We start from the raw sequence: 26,018 nt of genomic DNA on the forward strand, positions 1-26,018 counted from the left end.
AAGCTGCGGTATGTGACTTGATACCAATATTTAAACCTTTGGCGTAACTGATGTAATCAGTTAGTATAATACATTTAGAGAAGAAAGTGTGGTAAGTTGCAGGTTCCTTATGGGCAGGATATCTTTGTTTAATTTCCTTAATGCATTTTCTTTTCTAATTTCATAATGAAATACAGTTCAATGTCCATAATTTCTATCAGTTTTTTTCTGTCGTTTGAATAATTACCATCTTTGTTTCTTTTTTACTTATCTGAAGTTGATCAAAGGACTGGTGAAGTTGGGAAAGAGATACATATTAGCTACGGTAACAAAGGAAATGAGGTATGTTGTTGTGCACCCTATTAGAATCTTCCCAGTTTATGTGTTGATGGTTCCAGTATCGTAAACTTTTAGAATCTGTATACTCAACATGTTTTTGTTTACAATTACTTGATCTTTCTCCATTTCATGTTTCTTTTCTATCTACTTCCTTGCTTCTTTTAATTAGCTTGGTAATGTTATTTATGATTTATATGATGAACAAAATCAACTTACATCTGATCATTGTATGGAGATGCAGATTTATATTAGGTAAGAAGTTAATATGGTCAAACTTCATCATATAATTGGGTCTAGACTCTATACCACCCTTATCTGCACCATACTGATCTTAGAGATGATGAATTGACATCTCATCAAATAGCAATATCCATTTGTTTGGTTGCATGTTGCTTGATACCTATGATGCATCATAATCGTTTGTCTTCAGTTTCCTAATTATACTTTTCTGTTATTTTATTATATCAATTAAACTAAGGGGTTATGTGAACAAAATGAATACTTTGGCACATTATTTCTCTTTTGCTGGCTGCATATGCATCCATTAGTTTTAAAGTCTGATTAGCAGATTTTCTACTTGTTAATAAACTGCTGCAAGCTATTTCTCAATTCACACACATAATAGTGTAAAACTATTTATATTCATGTATCACCAACAAGTGACTGACTTTAGTTTTTGGTTGCAGGAATTGTTGTACCTTTATGGGTTCGTCATTGAAAATAATCCTGATGATTATCTCATGGTATAAAAACTCTCGTAATAATTCATGAATTTTTAAGTTGCTATATTATCCATATCTTATGTAAAGCATGGTTTCATGCATTGACTAGCATGTACCATGCTGGGCCAAAAGTGGTGCTCGGCATGGCTTTGCACGGAGCAAAACATATGCTGGCAAGGCACATGTCATGCCGGCAGGTGACCAGCAGGGGTACCAGCACTGATATTGACATTCTAGATGTAAATCGGTTATGACTTCTTTTTGGTTTGTTGCCGTATATTGTTTTGTTTATTATATATTGTGGTGTACCATTAGACCTAAGGAAACCTGACTCAATCTGATCTGGCTTGGCCTGACCTGATTTTTGGCTGGCTCAAGCTGAGATTTTTGGCTTTTTGGGTTGGACCAGGCCTCAATTTTTTAGGCTTGACAAAATTCGAGCTTGGCTCAGTCTTGGTTTTTTAACCCCAGCCTGGTCCAATCCAACTCAGCCTGAAATATATAATAATGTTATATAATTATTATATGTTGCTATACTTGTTATGTTGAAATTTGAATAAATAAATATTAGCTTTTCCATTAATATTTTTTTTATAAAATTGATATATGCAATGGTATGAAGGTTGTATTATTCTCTTTTATTTTTTATGACATTCCGTGTAAATATAATATTGCGGTGCTGTTTAAATATTTTAAAAATAGTGATACACAAAATCAAATCAGGTCAAGCTGGGTCATGTTGGGTTTGGGCTGGGTGGGTTGGTCGGGCTTAGGCCTCTTTTTGGGTTAAGCGGGTGAAGCCTGGGCTTTCATAAACTATATCAGGCCAGGCCTGGGCTCTGAATTTCAGGCTTGAGGTCAGGCTAAGTTGGGCTCACGCTTGGTAGATTTCTGTTGATATGATACCTAGGCCAGCCCGAACTTGGCCCAACCTGTCATATGCTCAGATCTATGTACCATGTATACCTAAGATATTGGCATTTACATTTTCTTGAAAGGTTCATGGTTTGACGGTCGCTCATTCAGGTACACTATCCTATTGAAGCATTGCAGAGTATCCCGTTATCTGAAAGCAAAGCAAGACTCCTTGATATGCAGGTAGTTCATGCTCATAATAATTTTATGTTTATGTAGAGTAGTCTTGAGAGAAATGATATAATGTTTAGTGATTGTTAGAGATAGTAGTGAAGGTCTTATGTTAATGCACAATGTCCAGTCACAAATTATATTCACGTGTTCTGTGAGAGGAATCATGGCTTGTAACACATATTAGGCTGTTGTTCCTTGTAGTGGGCACATATTACAAATGCTCTGGTAATTGCCTTTTACATGAGTTCATATCAAGTTTATGCATCTTGCTCTCATTAGGATGACCTCAAAAGCTTGTCCTCGGGCACATTTGCATGCAAATTCCACCAATTGATTTGCCTATTACCAGATGAATCACCTAAAATTCAGGAGGCCTGGAAATGTTTAGTCATATATAGGATTTTTGATAGAGATGCAAATGGGCTGGCTCATGGGCTGAAGCTGACATTCTACGGCCAGGTCATCTAAGCCAGCTCTTCTGAAAATTTTGCAAATCCTTGGCCTAGACCTGGCCCATGTCCATTCATGATGTTTCAATATGGACATGTTTGATCAAAAAGGAATATGGATCACACAACCGATGCCTAACTAGATTTTGGCAGCTAGTTTATTGTTAGGGTGGCACTTTTCTTGAATTTCTCAAGCCTATGTCTATCATTTGCATTGCAACCATTTCGACAAGGATCATCTTAACCTTTATCAACCTTGCAAAGCAATTTCAATGCAAATTGACCTGCTGTTTCAGCACTAGATTGTTTTTTGCATAAGGGCTCTCTATCTAATCATTCTGGCCATCAAATTTTAGCTTGAGACCTCATTTCTTGCTACATTTTTAGATCCATTTCTATATAAGATAACTTTTTACCTTTTCCTAATATAATTTATGCGTTTATTGGAGCCTCTTTGTTGTTTTTGTGTTGGCTTGGTCCTATTCTGAACCCATTCAAATATAATTCTTTTTTATCACCTTTAGTTTGCTCGAGTTGATGTTGTATTTATTATTTTATTTTCCTTGATCTTCTTTTGTCCTTGTGTGGATTTAGGGTATTATGTCTTTATGTGACCTTATTTGCATTCATTCATTCATAAAATTGTGTGACACACCATCTATTAGAACTCCAAAAATGGTAGAATAATCTTTTGATGCTATATGGCTCTCATAATGTCCTTAATGTATTATCTTGTTCAACCATTGTCCTTTGGTGCTTTGTGTTGTTTTCAATCTTATCACTGTAATGTTATTGGTTAATTATTGGGTTCAGTATTAGGAACCCAGTGCATCTAGGCAATACTATGTTGTACTGGGGAGAGATCAAGTTTTGATATGCATCCGGGGCATCAGGTTTTCCATATCAAGTTGTCCTAGTTCATTGCAGGATGGTTGCATTTCGGCACAATGGACGGCTTGGCATCATAGGACTACTTTTTTAAATTTTTTTTCTCTTGATTCTTGTTAATGGTCATTTCAGTTTGTCTTGACCCCCAAAAGAAAAAAACACTAACATGCAAGGCTTCCATCATGATATCATAATAATCGCAGCTGAATAATATCAAGCAACCAAAATCCAATTTTCAAATTTCGATGACTAATAAATCCTAGCTATTCTGGAACTTTTTGCTCTCAAGAGTCTTACATCCACTAATCTCTAAACACTAATCTAAATAAACAGCGTGCAACATATTCCAATAATAATCTAAGAAAGCAATACTAAATTCTAAGCTATGTTGGTATGTTCTGCTCTTGCTTCTAATCACACATCCATAGTCCATAGTAGTACTCCCATTAGTGTCTAATGCTTTGAATCTATATGGAGAGAACTCCAAATGATGAGCTCAACAACCCAATAAGTAATGAGCACCTCAACTAGATAATTCAATAACAAATTAAATAAGTTTTCTTACTAATACTAACTATATAAGCAAAGTCAATATGTATATATAAGGCAAAATAAGAATTCCATTTCTTATATACTTAGTTCATATTCATAATACAATTTAAAATATCATGTCCGTATTCATGTTCATATCCATGAGAATAATTCCAAAATAATGTAATTTAGCTTAGCAGTTTTCTGATTGTGACCACACATATGCCCTATAACTGGGCCAGAATAATGAGCTCTGAACTAGTCAAAAGTGCCAATGCATAACCCTCAACTGGTAGTACTAATGTGCCTCCACTAGTGGCGTATGTATATCTCCCATTGGCATGATATTGATGTGCCAATATTTAACCTCCATTGGTAGCGTATCGATGTGCCAATATATAACCTCCATAGGCAAGGTGTCAATGTGTCCACATATAACCCCAATATAATGCTTACTTGCAGGGTATTGATGTGCTTAAATGTAACCTCCCATCAGTAAGGTATCGATGTGCCAATATATAACTCACTGACAAAAATAGATATGCCAACATATAACCATCACTAATAGGGTATCAAAACATAGTCTAATTGCGACTTCAAATTGAAAACATACCAAAGGTCTTTTTACAGAATAAAATGACTCGTATTCTGATTAAATATACATATTTCATATAAGATCAATAAGCAATATAATAATATTTGTAAAATATTACTTCTGAATCACACATTTATTTTTCTGTTCAAAACATAGTTTCATAAAATTCATAAATCACATATAAATCAATTTACAGTTTATTTGACGTCAAGAATAGTATTATTTAAATGAAAAATCTAGGAGATGTGTATCATTGCTTAGCTTATGAGTACACAGATAAATCCAAACAAATTCTGAAAATACTCCTTCAAAATATCTGTTTAAGGACTATAGCATAGTTCCCCTTGCTAGACCTCTTCTCATCCAGACGATTACACCCCTAGACAAAATTGAGTCCAGGAATTAGATAAGGTATGAACAATTGTAGAAAAACAGGAGGAAGAGTTGAAGAAAATGAGGCTGGTTGGGTGCAATGTTTTGAAACTTGGACTGGACCAGCCGGTTCGATTAGGGACCAAATAGGTCTTCACTATAAGTAGTTTGGAAACTCGGGAGTGGATAAATTTCAGCAAAAACTAGCAAAACCATGTGGACCAGTTGAACTGGCAGGTCCGATCTAAGTTGTCTTTTTTTTTTTTTTAACTTCAACATGGTTTAGCCCCTCTCTGGATGCCATTGACGGCCATTCCCATCTCCATTAAACCCCTTGATTGCCGTCCTCTTCTCATCCATGTATCCCCATTGCTTTGCCCTGCCTTCCCTCCATAGATCTCTAGCCTTTCGAGCTCTATCGTCTAGTTCTCCTCCTTGGCTCGACAGTCATCCTGGTCGGCGACGGCATGCTGCATTTGCCTCTTCTCGATGGTCTGGACGATGACATTTGCAGCCTTGGGAGCGGTCTCAATGGTGAGCTCGGTCTTGTGGACCTTGTACTCGTTGACATCAAGATAGCTCCACAGCATCTTGTTTCTCCTAACAAGAGGGTAGTCAGAGTTCTAGTGGACAGATTTGGGGATTTACAAAGGCTTCTTGGAGCTGGTGAAGGCAACTGTCTTGAGACTTCGGAGAGGTCGCAAGGTGGACAAGCTCTGGTCCCTTTAGGATGTATTATGGCCATTGGCCATAGGACTGTTCATTTGGTTTTAACCGACCCGACCCGACCCGACCCGAAAATCGAATAACAGAAAAATAAGAACCAAAAACTGACCCGAATAAGAGAGGAACCGAACCAAACCCAAACCGAAAATTTCGATTCGGTTATTCGGTTTTTTTGCAATTTTTTTCATTTTCAATGATCCATTTTGATACAACATATCCAAAACAAGGAGAAACAATAAACTGTGACTGGCTATGGCCTTATGGGAGGATTGCTAGAATGGAGCGCACTGCAATTTAGAATCCTAGGAGGGTTAGGTTGGGCCAGGAAAATTGGCTGAAAGCCACCAGCTAATAACTAGGATCTGGTTCTTTGCATTCAGGTCAGATTGAGTCTATTTTGAAAATACGGCCCCAAATCTATCCACCCCACCCATTCTTTCCCTCTGCTCTCTTGGTTATTACCGGTGCTCAAGATTTTTTTTTCCTAGACTGTAATTGTTGGATGGGTTCCCCACAACTGTTGTTATCCAAAATTTAAAAAAAAATCATTTCTCCTTCGCCTGAATTGCCTCTAAATAATGCAAAAAGTTATATGTAGTTTACTGTATCATAAACAATAATTTACATACTAATATGAATTAAGGATTAGTTGGTTTCTGTTAATGCTAGCTAATGTAGTCATAGCCATGCAGCTGAAGAGACATTCATGAGACAGCAATTATTAAACTCATAATCAAAATACCCAAAAGAGAAAAACAGAAAATAATGATACTTTTTTCTCAAAAAAAAAGTTGTAATATGTATGCATTAATTATAGCAAATCTTTCCAAATGAGATCCTTCATAGAACACCACGACAAAATGTGACAGCTCCCCTAATTTCAAAATACTCCATCATGCAGCCAACCTGTGCTCAAACAACTGTACGTACTAGGAAGAAAGAAAAGAAAAGGGAAAAAAAAAACAACTACAGTCTTTAGGAGAATGGATGTATTGTCTTGAATCTTTAAAGCGAACAACGGCTCGTTAAGGATCAACTAAACAAAGAAAAAAAAATATATTAATGATAGGTCTAGATAATTTCTATTTGAAATCTAATAATAAATAATAAAAAAAAAGAACAATTAAAGGAGTAACGAGGTTTACCTTCTTTGGACTATTAATTTAGGAAACATCAATAACAACATCCTCCGTACCAATCTTCTCAAAGTCTGTAGTTTTTAAATTAGATAATACAAAATTAGGATAAGAATAAAACAAACAATAAATATTAATAAAAATAACTAACTAATGAAGAAACCTTATAATTATTGGTTACAACGAAGCAAAATTAATATCTTTTTCAAGTTTGTCAAGTTCTTCCAAATCTTCTTCAACATTAATTATGCATGTGGTGGTTCACATCCAATCTTGTGCACATATGAGAGCTTGCACTATCTTTATTTTACAAAAATAAAAAAAATGATTTAAGAATACTAGAAAAGTCTATATAAAATATATGATTTTCTAAATGGAGATAGAAACAATAAACAATTATATAAATGTAGTAGTCAAGTAGAACTAGAAAGCAAATTTACTTTAACTAGAGAAATACTTTAGGAGTTAAAGAACTCCTGAATTGGTCAAGGGTACGTCCTCCAGTACTAAATGCGGACTCCGAAGCCACTGTGGAGATTGGCATTGCTAACATATCACATGCTAAATGAGAGAGTATGGTAAATCTTGCACTATTGATCTTCCACCAAGACAACAAATCAAAGTTCGGATCACTATCATCTTCAAGTGCTTCATTTAAATACCTCCCAAGGTCATTCTTAATGAATGCACTTTCTCCAGTATTGGAAACCCTTTGCTGCTTCAATTGCTGTGACACCATCCTTTCCGGATCAAATTCATTTTCTCCATGAGATAAAGAGTTGGAAGCCACCACTCCACTCCCACCACCACCACTGCATTGTCCAGTGGCTGGAGTATACATTTCTTTGTACTCTTCAAACAAATTGAATGCAGCTTCCTTTACTAGATGCACCAAGTCATTGGCCTTTTCTTTACCATATATTCCTTGGAGAGCTAATGCCAAACTGACCATCTTGCGTCTAGGATCAAGAAGACTGCAATGTATATCAACTTGTTCATCTTATCAATATTCCCCCAATACTTGTCAAACTTAGCCTTCATCCTTTCAGCCATTAATCTGAACTCAAGGTCACTATCTTTTGTCATTTGGTTCAATTGGGTTTGAAGTCCTCCAACCTTAAAAAAGAACCTGTGGGTAGTGACATCTGATGTGCCTGAAACTCGGTTGGTCACTAAATAAAAGCACTCTAAGAAGGTCACCAATTGTCTCACAACATTCCAATCCTCTTCAACTGGCATCCCAGGATCAAAACCAATTTCTAACCTAAAGAATGGATCCTCATCAGCAAATCTCTCAAATGCTCTCTTAAACTTCTGAGCAGTGTTCAACATTGGATATGTGGAGTTCCATCTAGTGCTCACATCAAGAGATAACATGGCATTACTCTCTATCTTTTCTTTCTTAACACGTTCTTTGAATCTTTGCAATCTTGCTGGAGATTGCCTTACATATCTGACTGCATCCCGAACATGCTGAACAGATTGCCCCACTTCCTTCAAGCCATCCCACACCATCAGGTTAACAATATAAGCAATGCATCTCATATGTAGATACTTCCCATCACTTACACAACTCTTTCTCTGACTAAGTTTCCTCCTGAGGTATCCACAAGCAACATCATTCGAACTTGCATTGTCAACGGTCACTGTCATGAGTTTAGAATCTAGACCCCACTCCATCAAGCAAGTCTCAACAGCTTTACCTATATCCTCATTCTTGTGACAAGAAATTGGATAAAAGTTTATGATTTTCTTTTGCAATTTTCAGTCCTTATCAACATAGTGAGCTGTGAGACTCATGTAATTGATCCTCTGGATGGAGGTCCAAGTATCAGTGGTGATACAAACTCTCTGGCAAAAGGTTCTAAAATAATTCTTCAATCTTTTCTGCTCATTCACATAAAGATTGTAGTAGTCTTATGCCACGGTGATTCTTGAAGGAATGTGAAATTTAGGACATACAACTGATATGAATTGCTTGAACCCCGGCTTCTTTACTAATCTAAATGGGAGCTCATCTACAATAATCATTGCACACAGAGCTTGTCTGGCTGCATCCTGATCAAATCTCCAGTAACCCACACTTCCTTCTCCATCTTTCTTAGTAGATTGAAGATTCAATTGTCTGTACTGTTTTGGGCTTGTCTTTCTTATTGTCAGGATTCTCAGGACACTTGGGCACATGTCTCTTCAAATTAGTTGTGCCATTTATAATGGGATTAGCTGCATACTCTGTTGGACAGTAATTACACTTCACCCTGATCGCTCCTTTATCATTTCTTAATTTTTTGAAGTGATTTCAGCAATCTACCCTTGGTGCCAGCTTCTTTTTGGTTTTCCTACTTTCTTCCATAGCGACATTACTCGTACTAATCTGTGTACTGGGCTGTGTGCTAGGATTAGGTTGTGTACTTGGCTGTGTATTAGCTGGACACTCATCCTCCAACCCATCAATATCAGTGAAAGAGGAAAATTCAATTGGTTGTCTGAAAACTTGGACATGTAACAAAAATTCAAGCAAACATAACACGAGCAGTTATGTATTTGATTTCAAAAATAATCAAATAATTATTATTTTGAATTGATATACTCACATTGCAAGAGTTTTCGGTTGATATGTCCGTGGTTGTAGCTCTTTCTATCCACAATCAATTTAATTGAAGAACTTAAACTCTATAACTCTTCAATCAATTGTCTACACCAGTGACCGAAAAAAAAGTTAAACAATTATATCAAGCCACTATGAGTAAAAAAATAGACTAGAACAATCAAACAAAAATAATAATTATATGATATGGGATTCCTGTTTCTTGGCATCCAACGGCTATTTGCTAAGGAACAATTATATTAAAATGTTGAGGCGAGAGGACATACAAAGGCATAACCCATTAGTATAAAGAATAAAAAATATACACAAGATATTTTGAAAAATGGAAAAAAAATGTTGAACTAAGATGGTTTCCAGTTGATAGCAGGTCTGATTATTACTTGGACCGGTTGACATAGCATAAGATAATACTATTCCAAAACGATGAACTTGTTTTTTTCGGAAAAAAATCAGATGATTTAAATTAATCTATATGTAGGAATAAAAAAATAAAATATTAAAAAAAATAAATAGGAAGATCTGCTGAGAAAACATTTGGCCCAACGATAGATTCCTTGCTGCATCCAAAATCCAGCAGCAAACAATTGCAATATTAGGCCATCCTTAAATACGTCTAAAATACTTTTAAGAAGAAAACATCAGACAACAATAAATGAAACCACATCATGAGAAAATCTAAGAGAAGCACTACAGCCTACAGGCTACAGGACCCTGTAATCTAAGAAACTAGCTTAAGATTTTCCAGCGGATAAAGGAGTAAATAGAGATAGAATCAAAAAATCCACAAATAGAAGAATTGTAAAATGAGGACATATGGCTAGGACTTGTCAGTTGTCACCCAAAGAAGCTAGAGGACAAGGAGTGGCGGTGGCCGAGAAAACCCAAACAAGCGCTGGCAGCGTGGCGCTGGGATCAAAAGAGAAACCGAGCAAGAGTCCAATCGAAAGAAGTTGAATCGACTAAAAGGGAAATATAAACGAGTAAATGACGCATTTCATCGATTTCGGTTTGGTTTTCGGATTTTTCGGTTTTTAACCGAATCGAACCGAAAACCAAAATTTTTAAAAATGAAAACCGAAAACCGAATTGAACTATATTCGGCTCAGTTTTGGTTTGGTTTTTCGGTTTGGTTCGGATCAATTTTCGGTCTGAAACTGAATTACGAACAGCCCTAATTGGCAGGTAGATGAAATTATTTTCAAAGAGATCATTGTCATGTAAATGAAATATTTTTTTGGATTATTGTCTATTTTTGGATTTTTTTTCTTATTTTTCTGATTTATCTTTTTTTATATTTTTGTAAATAAAAAATATATTTATGATGTTAGCATGTTGCGATGCTAATATCACCGATCAGACTAGCTAGTTGAACCGACCTGACTGATGAATAAGTGGACTGGCTATGGATTGAGTCACCTTCCATTCTGATTTTCAAAGCATTTATTGGGTGGTGACATATGGGCTGGATCAATTTGATTAGGTAATCCAACCAAACAAATTACGAAGCAAGGGTCGGATCAAAGTAGTGATAACATAATAGGAATTGATGATGATGTTGTCTAGCAATGTCCGGCAAGGATGGAGGTGAGGGTTGACATGTTGCTTGACCATCAGGATGGTTTAGGGCCCTTTTATCAAGATTGACCAAGATCATAGGGGAGGGACTCTCTAGGTCTAGGGTGCACCCATCACTAAAGAGAATAAGAGAGAGAAAGAGGGTAGAGAAAGAGAGGAAGAGGAAGAAGGAGAATAGGAATGAGAATGAGAAAAAGAGGGCAGAACAGGGGGTTTTTTTGCCTCTCATAGGAAGAGGGAAGATGTTGGTGGTGGCTGGTGGTGGTGCTAAAGGTCACAACCAATCAATAGGGGGTGATGACCAATGGTAGATGGTCGGTGAGAGGCTAAAAAACAAAGGAAAATAAGGGAAGGAGGGCTAGGCATCAAACTGAACCTTAGCCCACTCGCCTATGACTAGGGCTTCGACATCGGCCATGATCTGTCGAGGAGGGATGACCAAAAAGGAGCAGCAGTGTCTGGCTTCAAGAAAATCAAGGGATAGGGGCAATGATCGTTGGAATAGGGGACATGATCTTACTTGATTTCCAATGGTTATTTGCTAGAATCGAAGCTAATAATGGCACTATTCTTCAAGAATAGGAAAGGGGAGAGAGAGAGGGAGAGGGAGAAAGAAAGACTATTATCTCATCTCGAGGAGCGACCGCTGTGATTAGGGGTGGCAATTTTTGACACGACACCCGAACCCGATAGGAACACGACATGGAAAAATCTGGTTCCGGGTTGAGCTTATGCGGGTTCAGGTCGAAAATGGGTCGACATGATTACGATCTGCAAAATTCATATCATTCGCGGGTTGACTCATGAATCCGGAATAGACCCGCGTAACTTGTTTAACATTTTTGTAAATTTATTAAAAAGAAAGGTTATTTCTATCAAGTCCATAACAATTTAAAACCTAACAACACCTAACCATTCTAATCTAACAAAAAAAGGTTGCTTTAATTTATACATACTGATATTCTTTTGTAGTTTAGCTGAACCCCCAAAAAAATCAGATTTAATTTTTTTTAGGATTTTTATGTCAATTTTGTTAATCGTGTCACAAACGTGTCGTGTTCGTGTCGATCTGACATGACCCATTTAATAATCGGGTTACGCGGGTGACTCGTTTAATAAGTAGTCCGTATATGAATTGTGAATCCCAACCCATTTAATAATCGTGTTTGTGTTTAGGTTACATGGGTCATGTCATAAACGGGTTGACCCGTTTACGACCCCCTAAGACGAATTGCCATCCCTAGCTGTGATGGCCAGCACAGTAGCAAAGCATTGTGGCCTAGATCCAACAAGGATAGGAGAGAGAGGTTTTTGAGTGCGTCCACACAAGGGGGTGGTGGGGAAGTTAAATAGCTTATGAGGCTTGCTAGGGTTTCTAGAAGGAGATGAAGCATGCCTCGATCTCCACTTCCAACAAGGACTATGCCCCAGCGAAAAGTGGGAGCAAGTCTTCGAGCCTCGCTGTGGCTCCAAGCTACAACCCCAAGAGTCGAGCCATTGCTAGTCTAGTCGGTCAATGGATGGAGCTAAGCTTTTTTATAATGTATTGGCCTGGCTCTAGATCAAGATGGGCTCCGGTACTAGAATTTAGACCCTTGGTTATACTCTCAATGACAACATATATATGAGAGGGGAAGAGGGAGAGGGAGGAAAGGAATTGGGCTGATGGCGGGGGCTGTCGGAGGGCCACCTAAGTGAAGTCGGCAACAAGAATGTCGACTTCACTATGGATTGCAAAAAAAATAAAGTCCAATCCAAATAGGGGTGGGTCATCCTTGTTTTGATCCAGCAGAGGCCAAAGAGTAAAATCCAGCCATCTAGGGGCATTAGCTGCCCCCCCCGGCCTCCCCTCCCTCTCTTGCTCCTTCCCTCCCTCTCCCTCCCTCCCCCCTCTCTTTCTTTTCCTCTCCAATTCTCCCTCTTCCCTGTTCTCTCTACTATATTGGTTTGGGTTTGACAGAGAACGGCATGGGGCCATACCGCACCATGCCGATGGCCAACTAGTATTGGCCCTCATACCAGCACAACAAACCTTAGTATATATGCTTTCTTAATGGTTCATCATGCTAGTTTTTTTTCCCCTTTTTTTGCATGCATTTCAGCATAGGCTATTTTGATTCTCTCTTTGAATAATCTTTGTTGCGATTCATCGAACTATATGGGTTGCCAGTTTACACTTCCTTTTCATCTAATTGAACAGTCTTTTGGAAATATGATCTCGCTAGGTCTAATTTTAGGGTGCTACCCTGATGCTGAGGTTTTGTAATCCAGCAAATGTGTGAGGCCTTGTAGCAGGCTGCCTGCTAGGATGATGGTTGGCTGCTATCAAGTTCAGGCAGATGGATTAGCAGCAAACCTTTGGGGTTGTCTTGCACTAGGTTTAGGGTTCAAAGCAAAGAAAAGATGAAATTGCAGCAATCTAAAGAGAAGAAAAGGGGAAGAGGAAGATAGCAAGCAAATGAGAGGAGAGGAGGATAGATCCAGACTCGCTCTAGGAAGGCCTTACCACTATCCTTGGGTTGCAAGAGGAGAAGAAACTTAATAGAGGAAAAAAAGTTCAATTTTACTTTTGGCATGCTATATAAAATGGAGAGAGAAGGGGTAAATGGGGTTTGTTTGATTTTTCATGACCAAATATCCCTCTACAAATTCATATTGTAATCAATACACTAAGTATAAAATGATAGTGTAATACCCCAATCCTCAATGGCACCAATCTCAAAGCAGCCTAAAAAAAAAGAAATTTGAGAGAAGACTCCTTAACAGAGTCTTCTTCCCGAATACTGTGGATTGGAGTTGGAAACCACCATCGGGGAGAAGTCAAACTCCTCCCCTTCGGCCCTATTTAAGGGGGAGGGGTCTTTCCTCTTCTTCTCATCAGGATCTGAGGCCTAATTCGAAGGGGATCGCCAGAGTTTCTTCTCGAAAGCTGTTATTGTGCTCGCCGGGATTTGGGATTGGAGAGCCATTGGAGCCCAAGGTAAGCCTCGACCCTCATTTTTCTCTCTTTTCTCCTTTCTATGGCATTAGACAACACCTCTGGCTGTCAGATCGTCGGAAAAATTAGAAAACAAATCCTCTATTCTTTTTTCTTGTTTCCCCCTTTTTTCTTTGGTTTTCTGGCGTTGGTGGTCACCGCTGACAGCTGATCGATGGTCCCTCGTCTGCACCACTGTGGCCTTCATCGTTAGCCATCGCCATGTTGGGGAGAAGCTCCCCTGTTTCAAGAATCAAGGGGAACAGGGAGGTCCCCTATTCTGCCAAGAAAAAAAAGGGAAAAAAAGGAGAAGGAAAAGAAAAGAAAAAAAGAAGAAAAGAAAAAAAGAAAAGAGAAGAGAGAGATTCTCTCTTTCCTCTCTCCCTTCTCTCTTCATGTGCTTTCATTATTTTCTCTTTCTAAAATTATGCCTCTCTAAAATTATCTCTCTAGATCGTTTCTCTCTGCATGAATCTCTCTTTAAGATTGATAAAGTAAATAAAAGACTTTCTTTCGATGTTTTTGATTGAGCTTAGTAAAAGATTCTGATCTGCGATCGCCAGACAGTGTACTGACACCCATCTTTGTTGAAATCAGATTCTGTCAGTTTGATCTATTTGATCTTTATAGAGCTAATTGTAATTATTTGATCGAGGTGACCTTTGATCATCGAGCATTGTGATTGGCCTCCATCTTGACTTTTGTTAAACCTTACTGATTTAATCATCTTTGATCAGATGAAGTTAACATGATTTGGACCAACCCAGACCGTAGGATGCGACTATCATTTATCCCATCTTTCTAGATTATTCGTATCCTTTCTGATCATTGGACTTAATTATGTAAAGGGGTGTAGTTGTCTCAATAAGATGCCCAGCAGTGGAATTCTACGATATATCAATGAATTGAAGATTTTGGAAAGAAATTTATGGAATTATATGGAGTTGTTAGAATACGTGCGAGGTAAGTAATGTTTCACTTTTTTAGGTTTATCAGTAAATTATAAAATATTTTTTATATTGAATTATTCATGGTTTATAAATTCGATACATTGTATTTTGGATTATTGAATATGCCTTTTTTCCTGATATGTCACATGATTTGTGATCTATCGTATTGATTTTGATATTGATTATATCATTTGATTTCGATGTTGTCTAATTTATGACTTTTCCAATTGGAATGTGAATTTGTGTCTGATCTGAGATGGATTTTTGACTTGCAGTCTGATTATATTTCGAACCTTTCCAGTGGGAGTTAAACGTTGGTACTTTGATACCTTGCCAATAGTGGTTGTGCGTTAATACTTTAATATCCTATGAATGGGGGTTGTGCATTGATATTTAGATACCCTACCAGTGGGGTTGTGCGCTAGTACTTTGATACCTTGTTAGTGGAGATTGTGTGCTGTTATTTTGATACTCTGTCAGTGGGGGTTATGCGTTGATATTTTGATATCCTGTCAGTGAGGTGCGTCGGTATTTCGATATCCTGCTAGTGAGGGTTGTGCAATGACACTTTGATTTTGTTCATGGTTGTCTAGATGCGCGTGATATTTTGAAAGAAATTGATTTATGAACAAAAATAAATTTTAAAAAGATCGAATTTGCATGGATTTATTAGTATTGTATATTTTGAATTGACGCACCTTACATGCTTATTTTTAATACAGCAATTTATCTAGCTAAAGTGTACATTGCTTACTGGGTTGTCTAGTTCATTACACTATATTCTACTATTTAAATTTTATAGATTCAGAAGACTAGCTTGACTCGAGGATTCGATATGAGAGAGTGAATTAGAAGCAGTATTCGATATCTTGATTTTAAATTAGGATTTATTGATGTTGGTGGAAAAGTATGGAATTTTATTTTGTAAGATATTCAATTTAATTGAACATTAATTATTTGAATTTTATTCCGCTGGTGTTTTGTGATATTGTGATGAGATGTCTTGTATACTTATGGAGAGAGTTCTTTATGAGTATACGGTGGTTGTCATGACCCCTGGCTCGTGATCTCGTGTCAGAGGCGTGACAGATAGTAAAACACAACAGAATAAGAGAACATAACAAGAATATAAACTATATAGTGAATATTGAAAATAAATATATCTAAAGACTGAACCAGCTAATTAATGAGTCACCATCCAATTATTGACCCAAATTACTAACAAGGATACATTCTGAAATCTTAATTCATCTAGTAAATCTCTTGCTTCATGCCTTCTCATCCACGAACTCCTCGACATCGACGGTTATCTTTGATGATAAGCTCAGAACTTGCGATAGTTTTCACCTTTTCATTTGTTCTTTCCTGGTAGTTCATTTCTATGATATCCTCATGTATAGCGTCCTCATATTCTTTAGGTTTTTGAAGTCCTTCGTGATTTTTAACAACTGTTCCTTCATGCATTATCTGGTGATTTTTTCCTGGTTTTGTGGTATGTTTTAATGGGACTGTTGCTAACCTTGAGGAAGTGTGTATCATTGAAAAGTGGCCCAAAGCTCAGAACATTCACAAAGTCCTAAATTTTGTGGTGTAGCTTTCTTTTTTAGGAGGTTAGTTAGGGGATTCAATTAGGTTATGGCTTGCATCATGATTTTCATGTAGAAATGGGAGTTTACATGGCCCGAAATTGCAACCCAGGTGTTTGAGCAAACTAAAGAGAGGATGACATTAGCTTGAATTGCAGTCCATGATTTTTATATATTCTTCGAGGCAATGTGCAATGCCAAAGGTGTACAGATAGGTGGTGTATTGAGTTATGAAGGTCATCCTGCTGCATTCTTTTGTGGAAAACCAATGAGGCCCAACAAGAGTACCTTTTAGAATTTTATGTGGTTGTTCAGGCCTGAGTTATAGGCATGATTACCTTTTGTCTGGGGAATTTATTCTCTGTTCTGATCATCAAGCTTTGAGATATTTGAGTTTTCAAAAGAAATTAGGCTGATTACATTCAGGAATACACATTTATTCTTAAACATTATTCTAGTATTAAGAATAAGCAACTAATGCATTGCGTAGAGTGGTGGCTGTTTTGCATTTGGCACGTTTTGATATGGTCGGATTTGTTGACATTAAAGCAAGTACAATGTGTGGGCATTTTATGGCATCTACACATTTTTTTTGGATGATGCACATGATATGAGTGCAAATTTTGTTATGCAAGATGGTTAATTGTCTGAAAGTAGTCATTTTTGTGCATAACTAGTTCATCTTTTAGGATTATGTGGTTTGGAAGTTGCATATTAGGAGTGCTACTGGTCACTTTGGACATGAGATGATGATTGCATAGTCAAGGATGGAGTTTTTACCTAGCCTCAAGACTCAAGAGGGATTGGCATGTACTGTTTTACAGTGTTGCATGTGTTAGATTAGGAAGGGTAGTTATCAAATTAAGGGGCTCATTGCTTTTGCCACAACTCCCAAGGCAAGATCTTGCCATAGATTTCATTTTTAGGTTTGCCCAAGCCAATTAGGGCCCATTCTTCAGTTCTTGTTTTGGTGGATAGTTTTCAAAGATGACACAGTTTTTCCCTACAACAAAACAGCCGATGCACCGCATTTAGTGAATTTTTTTCTTCAGGAAATAGTTAGATTGCATGGTCTACCTCAAATAATTGTTAGTGATAGAGACATTAGGTTTTGAGTTATTTTTTGATAATCTCATGGAAAAATGTTGAATAATAAATCACATGTTTCCTCTACCTATCATCCACAAATGTAAGAGTCATTAATAGGAGTTTGGGTGATCTTCTTAGATGCTTGGTAGGTGATCATGATTCATGAGTCTAATTAGTTTTTGCCTGTTGAAGCTTGCATGCAGTTGTTCTTTCAGTCACTCCACTAGCCATTATTGTTTTCAAGGTTGTCAAGGGCCATATATCTTGGAAACCCATAGATATTCACTTATTAACTGAATCAAGACCTAACAAACAACACTATTTATTAGGCATTTGTATGGCTTGCATGCTGAGATGTGGTATTATTTTAAGCAATGAAAAACTGCGGCTCTACTGCAGATCTCTATTGTAGGTTTCAATAGTTTCTAGAGCAAGAAATGATGATGGTGCATATCCATTCAAAGAAATTCCCAGTTGACTCAGACCCAAAACCTGAATGCTTTATGGCTTGGTCAATAGTGGTCCACTGACTCCTGTCTTTAGAATTTTGCTATCTAATATGCACCCCTCCTCCTGCCCCAAATTCTCCTCTCTGTTTTTTTTTTTTTATCTTCTTGATGGTTTGACAAAAAGATAGGTTTGGTTTTCTCATTTCTGAGTTTTTTTTCTTTGGCAATACCGAAGACTGGTGCAGGGCCCTTCTTAAGTCTAGATTCCTTTTTCTGTCTTTCTCTTTAATTTGCTCTGCATCTGCTTTTCTTTTCTGATAAGCAGTTATTGCTTCTCGTTCCCTGGTTCTAAACCCTAATCCTATCCAGAAAATACCCCCAAAACGCTGTTGCTGTTTCACCCACCTGGAATGAGGTAGCAACCAGCCACCTACCTGGCATCCAGCCTGCTACCAGGCTTGAAGAACATATATAGCTGATCTGTTGCAGAATAGACACTGGCAGTCCATGTTACAGGCCTACGAATCTCTTCCAGCTGGTTGATCCTCTGCTCTTTTATGCTTTAACCTTGCTGATATCTTTGTTTATTTACAGTTTCAGGCCGCCACCTTCTTTCCACCAAATCTGATCCAAGGGGCTGCTGCCAGTCCTTGCTACATATCTTGGCTGTTTCCTATCCGTTGAATCACCACCAAAGGATCTTGATGCACTTCAAGATCACTGATCATCAAGAATCAAGATGCTTCTTTGCTGATTGGTGTTACACATTCTTCACTTTGCTTGGAGGAACCTTTGGGGATGAAACAAATTCCATTGATGCAGTGATCTTCTGAATGTTGATCCTATGTTGAGCTCCTAGCTGTAGATTGCTTCTTTTGTTGAAGGAATGATTACATCTAATATCAGTCTTGCACATTGCAGGCATTACAACAAGTCGTCTTGTGTTATATTGGATCAGATGTTTGGTTGTTTATATATTAACATGTTAGATAATAATCCTTTTGTAATTTAGGTATGTTTTCTCGATTACTTGAGTTTCGTGTTTTATTAATTTCATTATTAGCTTGTTCATTGCATATTTAGGAATAAAGTCTTCCTTTAGGTTGTCTTATGTCATATATGGATACGTGTTCCAACAAACTTCTCCATTTAGAGCAGTTGTTTTCATTTGTTCAGTACAGTCAGCACTGATTCCTGTAGAAGGTTTTATTTGAAGCTTTTTATAATCTTTCACAAATTGTGCTTGATTTTGTCAACTATCATGTAGTCTCATCAGCCTATAACTTGCTTTCCACCACTTCTTCCATCTCACTGGAGAATTGAGATTCCTCCATTACTTAATGAGTCAGTGATGTTAATGTTCGAGATTTTACCACTATTTCTACATTGTTGCTTTGTGACTGTCAATTTTGAAAAACAAGAAAGAAAATGGACGCCATTTCTTAGTACTATATCGAGGCTGTGTATAGTATGCTGGTCTCCTCTGGGTGTCAACTTGTCAAGCTGGTGAGTCATTGGTGGTGGTACTAGCACTCGATGACCTGGGTTCAAATCCAGCTGCACCTGGGTGGCTGAGTGGGGGATAACCTCCGCTCTTTTTCTTCAACAAAATGCTGGTCTATTTTATTGCAGCAATTATTTGATCTCAATGACATCTCATGCTCAAACATCACATTCACTGATTTTGTATTGTTTTTATTGCAATAACTAGACTTATATTTGATTAGTAGGATTTTGGGATTACACAAGCATAAGAAATACATTGAGGTAGCAAGTAGCTGGCAATTGATATATTATTTTATCCCTATGATGTTATGACTTATTTACTCGGGATGTAGCACCTCAAGGATATCTTAAATGCACTTTCAATATCAATTGTGGAAATGCTTGAGGTTATATTGATGTAATGTATAAATGCATTCACTGTGCAATGGTGTATGATGTTTGCTTTTTACATTTTGTTTTGAAAATTTTAGAGAGTATATATACACGTGTGTGTGTCTGTGTGTGTATCTATCTATTTATCTATCATTTTATGTTGATTTTGTCTCATGAATTCAATATATTATAGCCTAATTATATTAGGGAACCTTACTAGTGTTTGCAGAAGGCTGGCAGGTATATCTCCTGCTTATAATTTTTCTTTATCATGGATATGTTGATGCCAGTGTCCTTTTTTCATGCTTGCAGAAAGCTGAATTGAGGTGTCTTCTACCTAGAAATTTGCTTGATCATGGCTTCTTTTCTGGATCTCCTCTCCAAAATGAAAATAATGGAGAAGGCCATACAAGTTGGCTTTGCAATTATAGCTGGAGTGGTCAGCGCAAGGTTCCTTCTTATTTAAATAAGCTGGTTTTTCCTCAGGAGTTCATGACAGCTTTACGGACCATTGCTATGAAAGAACATGAGCTTGGCCTGGTTGCTTCATTAATAGAAGAGGTGAGGTTGTATGTCTAACTTGTGTGTTTACTTAGACATGTTTGTCTTAGTAGCCACTATCTGTTATTGCACAGTTGTCTTCCTAATTAAGAGATCTAGGTGACTGGTGTATGGCTTTTAACTGAAGCAATTGTTGGCAAAAGTATAATTCCAAAGAATGTTTGATTAATTAATGTGAGATTTATATTTTGAAAGAAGACCTAGCTGTGGCAATGGGTTGGGTCTATTCTGATGCCCAAACAGGTTAGGAGAATATTTACCTGACCCAACCCTACCCAACATCATGTCAACACCCTTCATCCATACCCTTGCAAAGCTCAACCTTTGACTAACACACCTAGCCTATCTAACCCTATCCTTACAACTCCTAGTGACTCATTCCCAGAATACATTATACAATTGGTGTTAAGAAGAGACCAACTACTTTTAAGATTCTTATCCAAGGTCTCGACTCAACCTAACCTAAAATTCTTGTTCCCAATGGAACTCTACCCTGATAGGAGTTAGGTCAATGCTTTGACCTGTACCAGAGCCTTCTGAAGTCCTGGTCAAAGAGTTTGATCCTACCCAATGAAAATTAACCCAAAGCCAGCCCTTGGATGGCCAGGTCAGGTCAGGTCAACTCATTTTTTGCCCCCCATAGGAAGATCAATCAATTCATGTTTTTATAACAAATCTGATGCCTACCTTTTTATTGTTTGATGTTGATTGTATAATGTGAAGATGTTCCCATTTTAGTGCATGATATGAATTAGGAATGTGACAATGTTAGATGGTTCAAGATGGTTCAGGCTATACAGAACTAACCTGATCAAGAACCGAGATGGTTCAAACGGTTGGGATGGTTCAATCCTTTAATAAACCTCCAAGCCCTCCCAGGGTCCTAACTTCTTTTATTTCCCTACTTCTACCTCCCTCTCTTTCTTGATCCACCATGATGGGAGCTTCGAAGATTCACGGTAGATGTTGATGAAGACCGTCGGTGACAGCGACTTATAAAATGCACCCTTTGGACAAATAAAATGCATGTGAAACTTGCTTAGAAAATAAATCTAACCATACTGTAGATCCATCCTTGTACACTCATCTAACATATATTTAGGTTCCATATATCAGTGGATGCCATGCACAGTTGTGGATCAAAGAAGTTAGAATTTTCATTAACGTTCCTTGCTGTTTCAACGTTTTTAAGTGTACCTGGCACAAAATAAGATGAACTTAGGCTCATAAATTAGCATTATTATTTTCTTCATACAATATATGACAATTAACCTTGTATGCAAATGTCTAAATAGTAGAATCAGTATTCCTGGTGTCTAATGTGTTTGAATACATTGTGATAATGAGTGGTGAGGCACTGGTACAAGAAAAAGGGCAGCCAGCTAAAACAGCTGTCCTAAAATTCCTTAATGAGAAGGGAAAGGATTTACAATCCAATCTTTAACAAATGAAGACCATCACCTGCTTGAGAAAAATAGTTTCAACTGATCCAAATTTGGTGTAGTATTGTTCAATATTTGAACTAAAGTGTTTTCGTCTTACCATCAAAACCACATTATTGGGATACTATTTGTGCAGAACTGGTGGTGAATCTCCTTGGCATTCTATTACATGCCTAATCTGGATTCTGCTTAAAACATGAGAAATTTAAACAGGTCTCCAAAAGGCTTTACCAGTTTCAGCAGTGGAACTCAACTATGAACAAAAGAGAGGAAAAAAGGTAAAATTAAATAAAGTTAAGTATCAAACATAACTCATTGCAGTGAAGAGGTAAAAATATGAAGCATAGTCTGGTTGTGAAATGTGCTATCTGAATAAAGACAAGTAAATAGTGCTTGAAAAACCCCAAAAATCATCTGAATTGAAATTATGATCATTTGAAATCAACACTCAAGAACATCTAGTGGGAGTGTTGGATTATTTGCAATAAAATACAGGAAAAACAGTGAAGCATGGTTAGAAACTTAAACATGCACGTGAAAATTCATTTCATGTTTAATTTGTTAAAGGTCTATTGAATTCCATGTTAAATTTGTGTGCTCCATGACTTGTAAGTTCTTTTTTACTTGACTGAAATCAATTTTGACATGCTGCCTCAAAAAATATCTATGGTTATGGCCAAGGAAATACTGGTATCAAGGGTGATATCAATTTTTGCTAGCAACGGTATGGTAGCGATTCATATAGTAGTGATTTTTGGGACTATAGTGCATAGTACAAGGCTGGTACACAGACTTAATATATTTTTGCTTTCTTTTTGCTTTTTCAATTTTTTTTGTTTTTTTATATGTAATATTGATATTAATTCAAATTTTTTGTGTGCAATAGAGTTGTGGATTGAATTAAACTTTATCTAATTGCATGACTATATTGATCTTGTTGGTATTTGTTGTCCTGTAGCAGAATCATGGAAATGAATTTTTTGCTAGTACAAGGAATAAATTCTATTTCTATTCCCTATCACTTAGGGTCAAAACTTTATAACTATTTAGATAAATAGATACAGAACCCAAAAGATTCGCAATCGAGAACTTTGACTTCTCAATATTTGATCTTAATTTCCATCTTGTGTGCTCACACAAACACACTCATGGGATTCAAAAGTTTTTGGTCAAAAGTCCTATGGATTTCCACCAAGTCAGCATTAGTTTTTACTTGATTTCCATATTTCTATGGTTGAATAATTTTTGCATGTTTCCTTTCATGATTGAGTCAGATAATTCTGATTCTAGTGTGATTTTGTGCCAGGCTTAATACCTGGACAATTAGTCTTTCTCGCCTCACTCTATGGCAGCCAACATGGTCCTCCAACTTTTTTAAGCAAAAAATATCATATTGACCTAGACGGGCTTGGTAGCAGCCTAGCTAGCCTTGATACCAGCTCATATCATTCAGAACTAATTGGGATGGCCGATTCATCGTATGCATGTGCTTTTAAAAAAATAGTCATCCTAATTGAGACGGGCTTCATACCAGCCTTGGTGCCGATAATGGCCAACATCTCCTAATTTCGTCTATTTCAGAATCCGACATCTATCATGGTGCTATTTTTAGGTTAAATTCGTGTGCTATTAATGGTACCCAGGTTGGATGTGCCAGTACCGAAGCTCGTATTGGTCGGCCGGTGGCACAGTTTGGTTCGTCCACATGCAGTTCCATGTCGGGCCCAAACTGACACTACAGAGAGGGGGAGAGAGAAGGAAAATGAGAGAGAGAGAGATATAAGGGGAGGCAAGGAGAGGGAGAGAGAGAGCCTCTGGGAGGGCCATCGAGGCTGCCACCGCCATTGCCAAGGTGGTGGATGTCTGGATCGATCGAGACATCCACCACCTCAGTGCTAGTGGTGGCCCTTCGGCGGCCTCCGGAGATCATCTCTCCCTCCCCTCTCTCTCTCTTCCCCTATCCCCTCGGTCCTCTTTGGTGTTTGATTTCAAAGGTTGGAATTATCTCGGTCCACCATCGGTACGGTTCGGCATCCACCGACCATGAGTGGTACCATCCCATTTCGATGGTATTTAAACCATGGTTTTGGCTAGCGAACTAACATTCAATATTATACAGAATTTTTTCCTATTAGACTAATAGTCCATGTGGTAGATGTTTGGGTTGCCCCAAAATCTATTCTTCTTAGAATGTATTGTAGGAATGTCTTATTTAGCTTGTTAATATAGCTTTTTCCTTTTTAGATAGTATTAGTTAAAACATACCTTCCAATGGAAAGAACATCCTTATCCCTTAGAAATTTGAAAAAGAATTGCTAATTGTTGAGATGCTTTATACAAAGGTTATAGATGTAGAAGAGTTGCTTTTAATTCTAGGCATCAATATTGGTATCTTTGATGATTTTAAATAACATGAGATATAACCATAAGCATCAAGCCTTGTTCTAATTGTTTGTGTTGGCTTTGTTTATTTTTCAAATTTTATTTATTTCTTTAAACCAAGGTATGTAAAACCATCCTAAATCGAGCGTGTAATGAATCGAACTGGTTAGGAACTAGGATAGTTCAACCAATCGAAATGGTTCGGTTCGTTATAATAGAACCCCTTATGACCTGACCCCCAAGTGTCTCGATCTCTCTCCCTCCCTCCCCACTTCTTCAAACCCTCACTAATGTCATCACTATCAATGCCATCATCGTCACCCTCGATTGATGCCAAGGTCGTTTCTATCACCCTCAATCGACATCGACATTGAGACCGACGCTATTGCTTTTGATCGGCAAGGACACGAACACCATCGCTCTCAATCAACGCCCATGTCGATGTCCTCCCCCTTTGGGCATTGAATAGATATGCCTCTCCCCCTCCCTCCCCCCCCCCCCTCCTCTCACTCTTCCCCCCGTCTTCTCTCTCACCCTAGGTTTCCTCATTTGAAGTTTAGGGCTAAGATTTCTCCCTCTCTCCCCTCTGCTTGTGTCGATCCTTCATCTTTCAGTACACCTCGGCTTGGTACGGTATGTATTGGTACCATATGAAACTGATAGCTGGCCAATATGACCTTGGTACTATTTCAGCAAATTTTGGTTTAAACTCTTATTTTAAATATTTCAAAACTTGTGAGTTTTGTTATGTGGGCTTTGCAGCTACAAGTCACACACATGCATGTTGCCCAGACCAATTGGTAAGTTTTTGTTTGGTTTTCTTTACGTACATGAAGAATGTGGAGGTAGAATATTGAGTTGTCAATTGCAGATAGGATGTTCGGTAGAGAGAGATTATTTCTTTTCCTACTTCCCATCATATTGTTATCCCATTGTTCATGTCAAAGGGGTTATATACGGGCAACCAGAAAGGCTAAAGGCCATCTAGGAAAAGCCTCCCATTTCCCCTTTTTCTTCTCTTATCTCCCTTTCTCCAATTTGTTTTGCTATATGTACTATTTGCGCACTTCCTATTCCTTTTTCTGGGCTACTGAAAGATGCAACTAGTTTATCTCCTTGTGATCATGCACATAGAGAAGGAATGCTCTGAGCTGGGGGTATTGTACCTTAGAGCCGTTGTAGGCTGGCCAACACCTGCATATACTGGAGATGTCAAAGGTTTTTGGGCAGCATTTTCATGCGCCTTGATCCTAGGCCAACATTATTATTCTCTAGCACTTTTCTGCATGCCAGCTTGATTGTGCATATACGAGTTCCATTTTTGGTGCTTTCTAACATTTTGCCAATTCCTATTTAGGGCACCTCTGAAAAACTAGGGATGTTCTAGCATTCACACATCAAATTTGGGTCCATTTCATTGACCTTCCTCCTCTGTCAACCTAACATCAGCCTTCCACCTATCTCATCTGAGTTTGCAACCAGCAATGTCTGCATTGTTTAAAATAACATGATATCTCGTGGTTAAATATGGCCTATGCTTTTATATTCGTCCATGCAAATACAACTTTCTTATCTGTATAACTACCATCTTCTTGTTTTCTTGTCATGCTTTCATTTAATTTTTCTTTTACAAAATTTTGCTTGAATTTTTTGGCAAACCTTTTTTAACCTTTGGCAATGTACGTTTCGTGTCAA

At 37.6% G+C, this 26,018-nt stretch overlaps 1 protein-coding gene across 5 annotated transcripts in view; it reads left to right on the forward strand.

The window, feature by feature from the left end:
* The window catches only part of LOC105059337 (uncharacterized), a 113,662-nt gene that overhangs the window by 73,320 nt on the left and 14,324 nt on the right, over positions 1 to 26,018 (forward strand). For all 5 annotated transcript variants that reach the window (XM_010942599.4, XM_010942596.3, XM_010942597.3 and 2 more), the window contains 4 exons: positions 257 to 321; positions 1,005 to 1,061; positions 2,067 to 2,138; positions 20,251 to 20,499. In XM_010942599.4, the coding sequence (XP_010940901.1) occupies positions 257 to 321; positions 1,005 to 1,061; positions 2,067 to 2,138; positions 20,251 to 20,499 (443 nt within the window). The remainder of the gene's footprint in view (positions 1 to 256; positions 322 to 1,004; positions 1,062 to 2,066; positions 2,139 to 20,250; positions 20,500 to 26,018) is intronic.

Source organism: Elaeis guineensis, chromosome 16 (genome assembly GCF_000442705.2).
Source record: "Elaeis guineensis isolate ETL-2024a chromosome 16, EG11, whole genome shotgun sequence".
NCBI lineage: Eukaryota > Viridiplantae > Streptophyta > Magnoliopsida > Arecales > Arecaceae > Elaeis > Elaeis guineensis.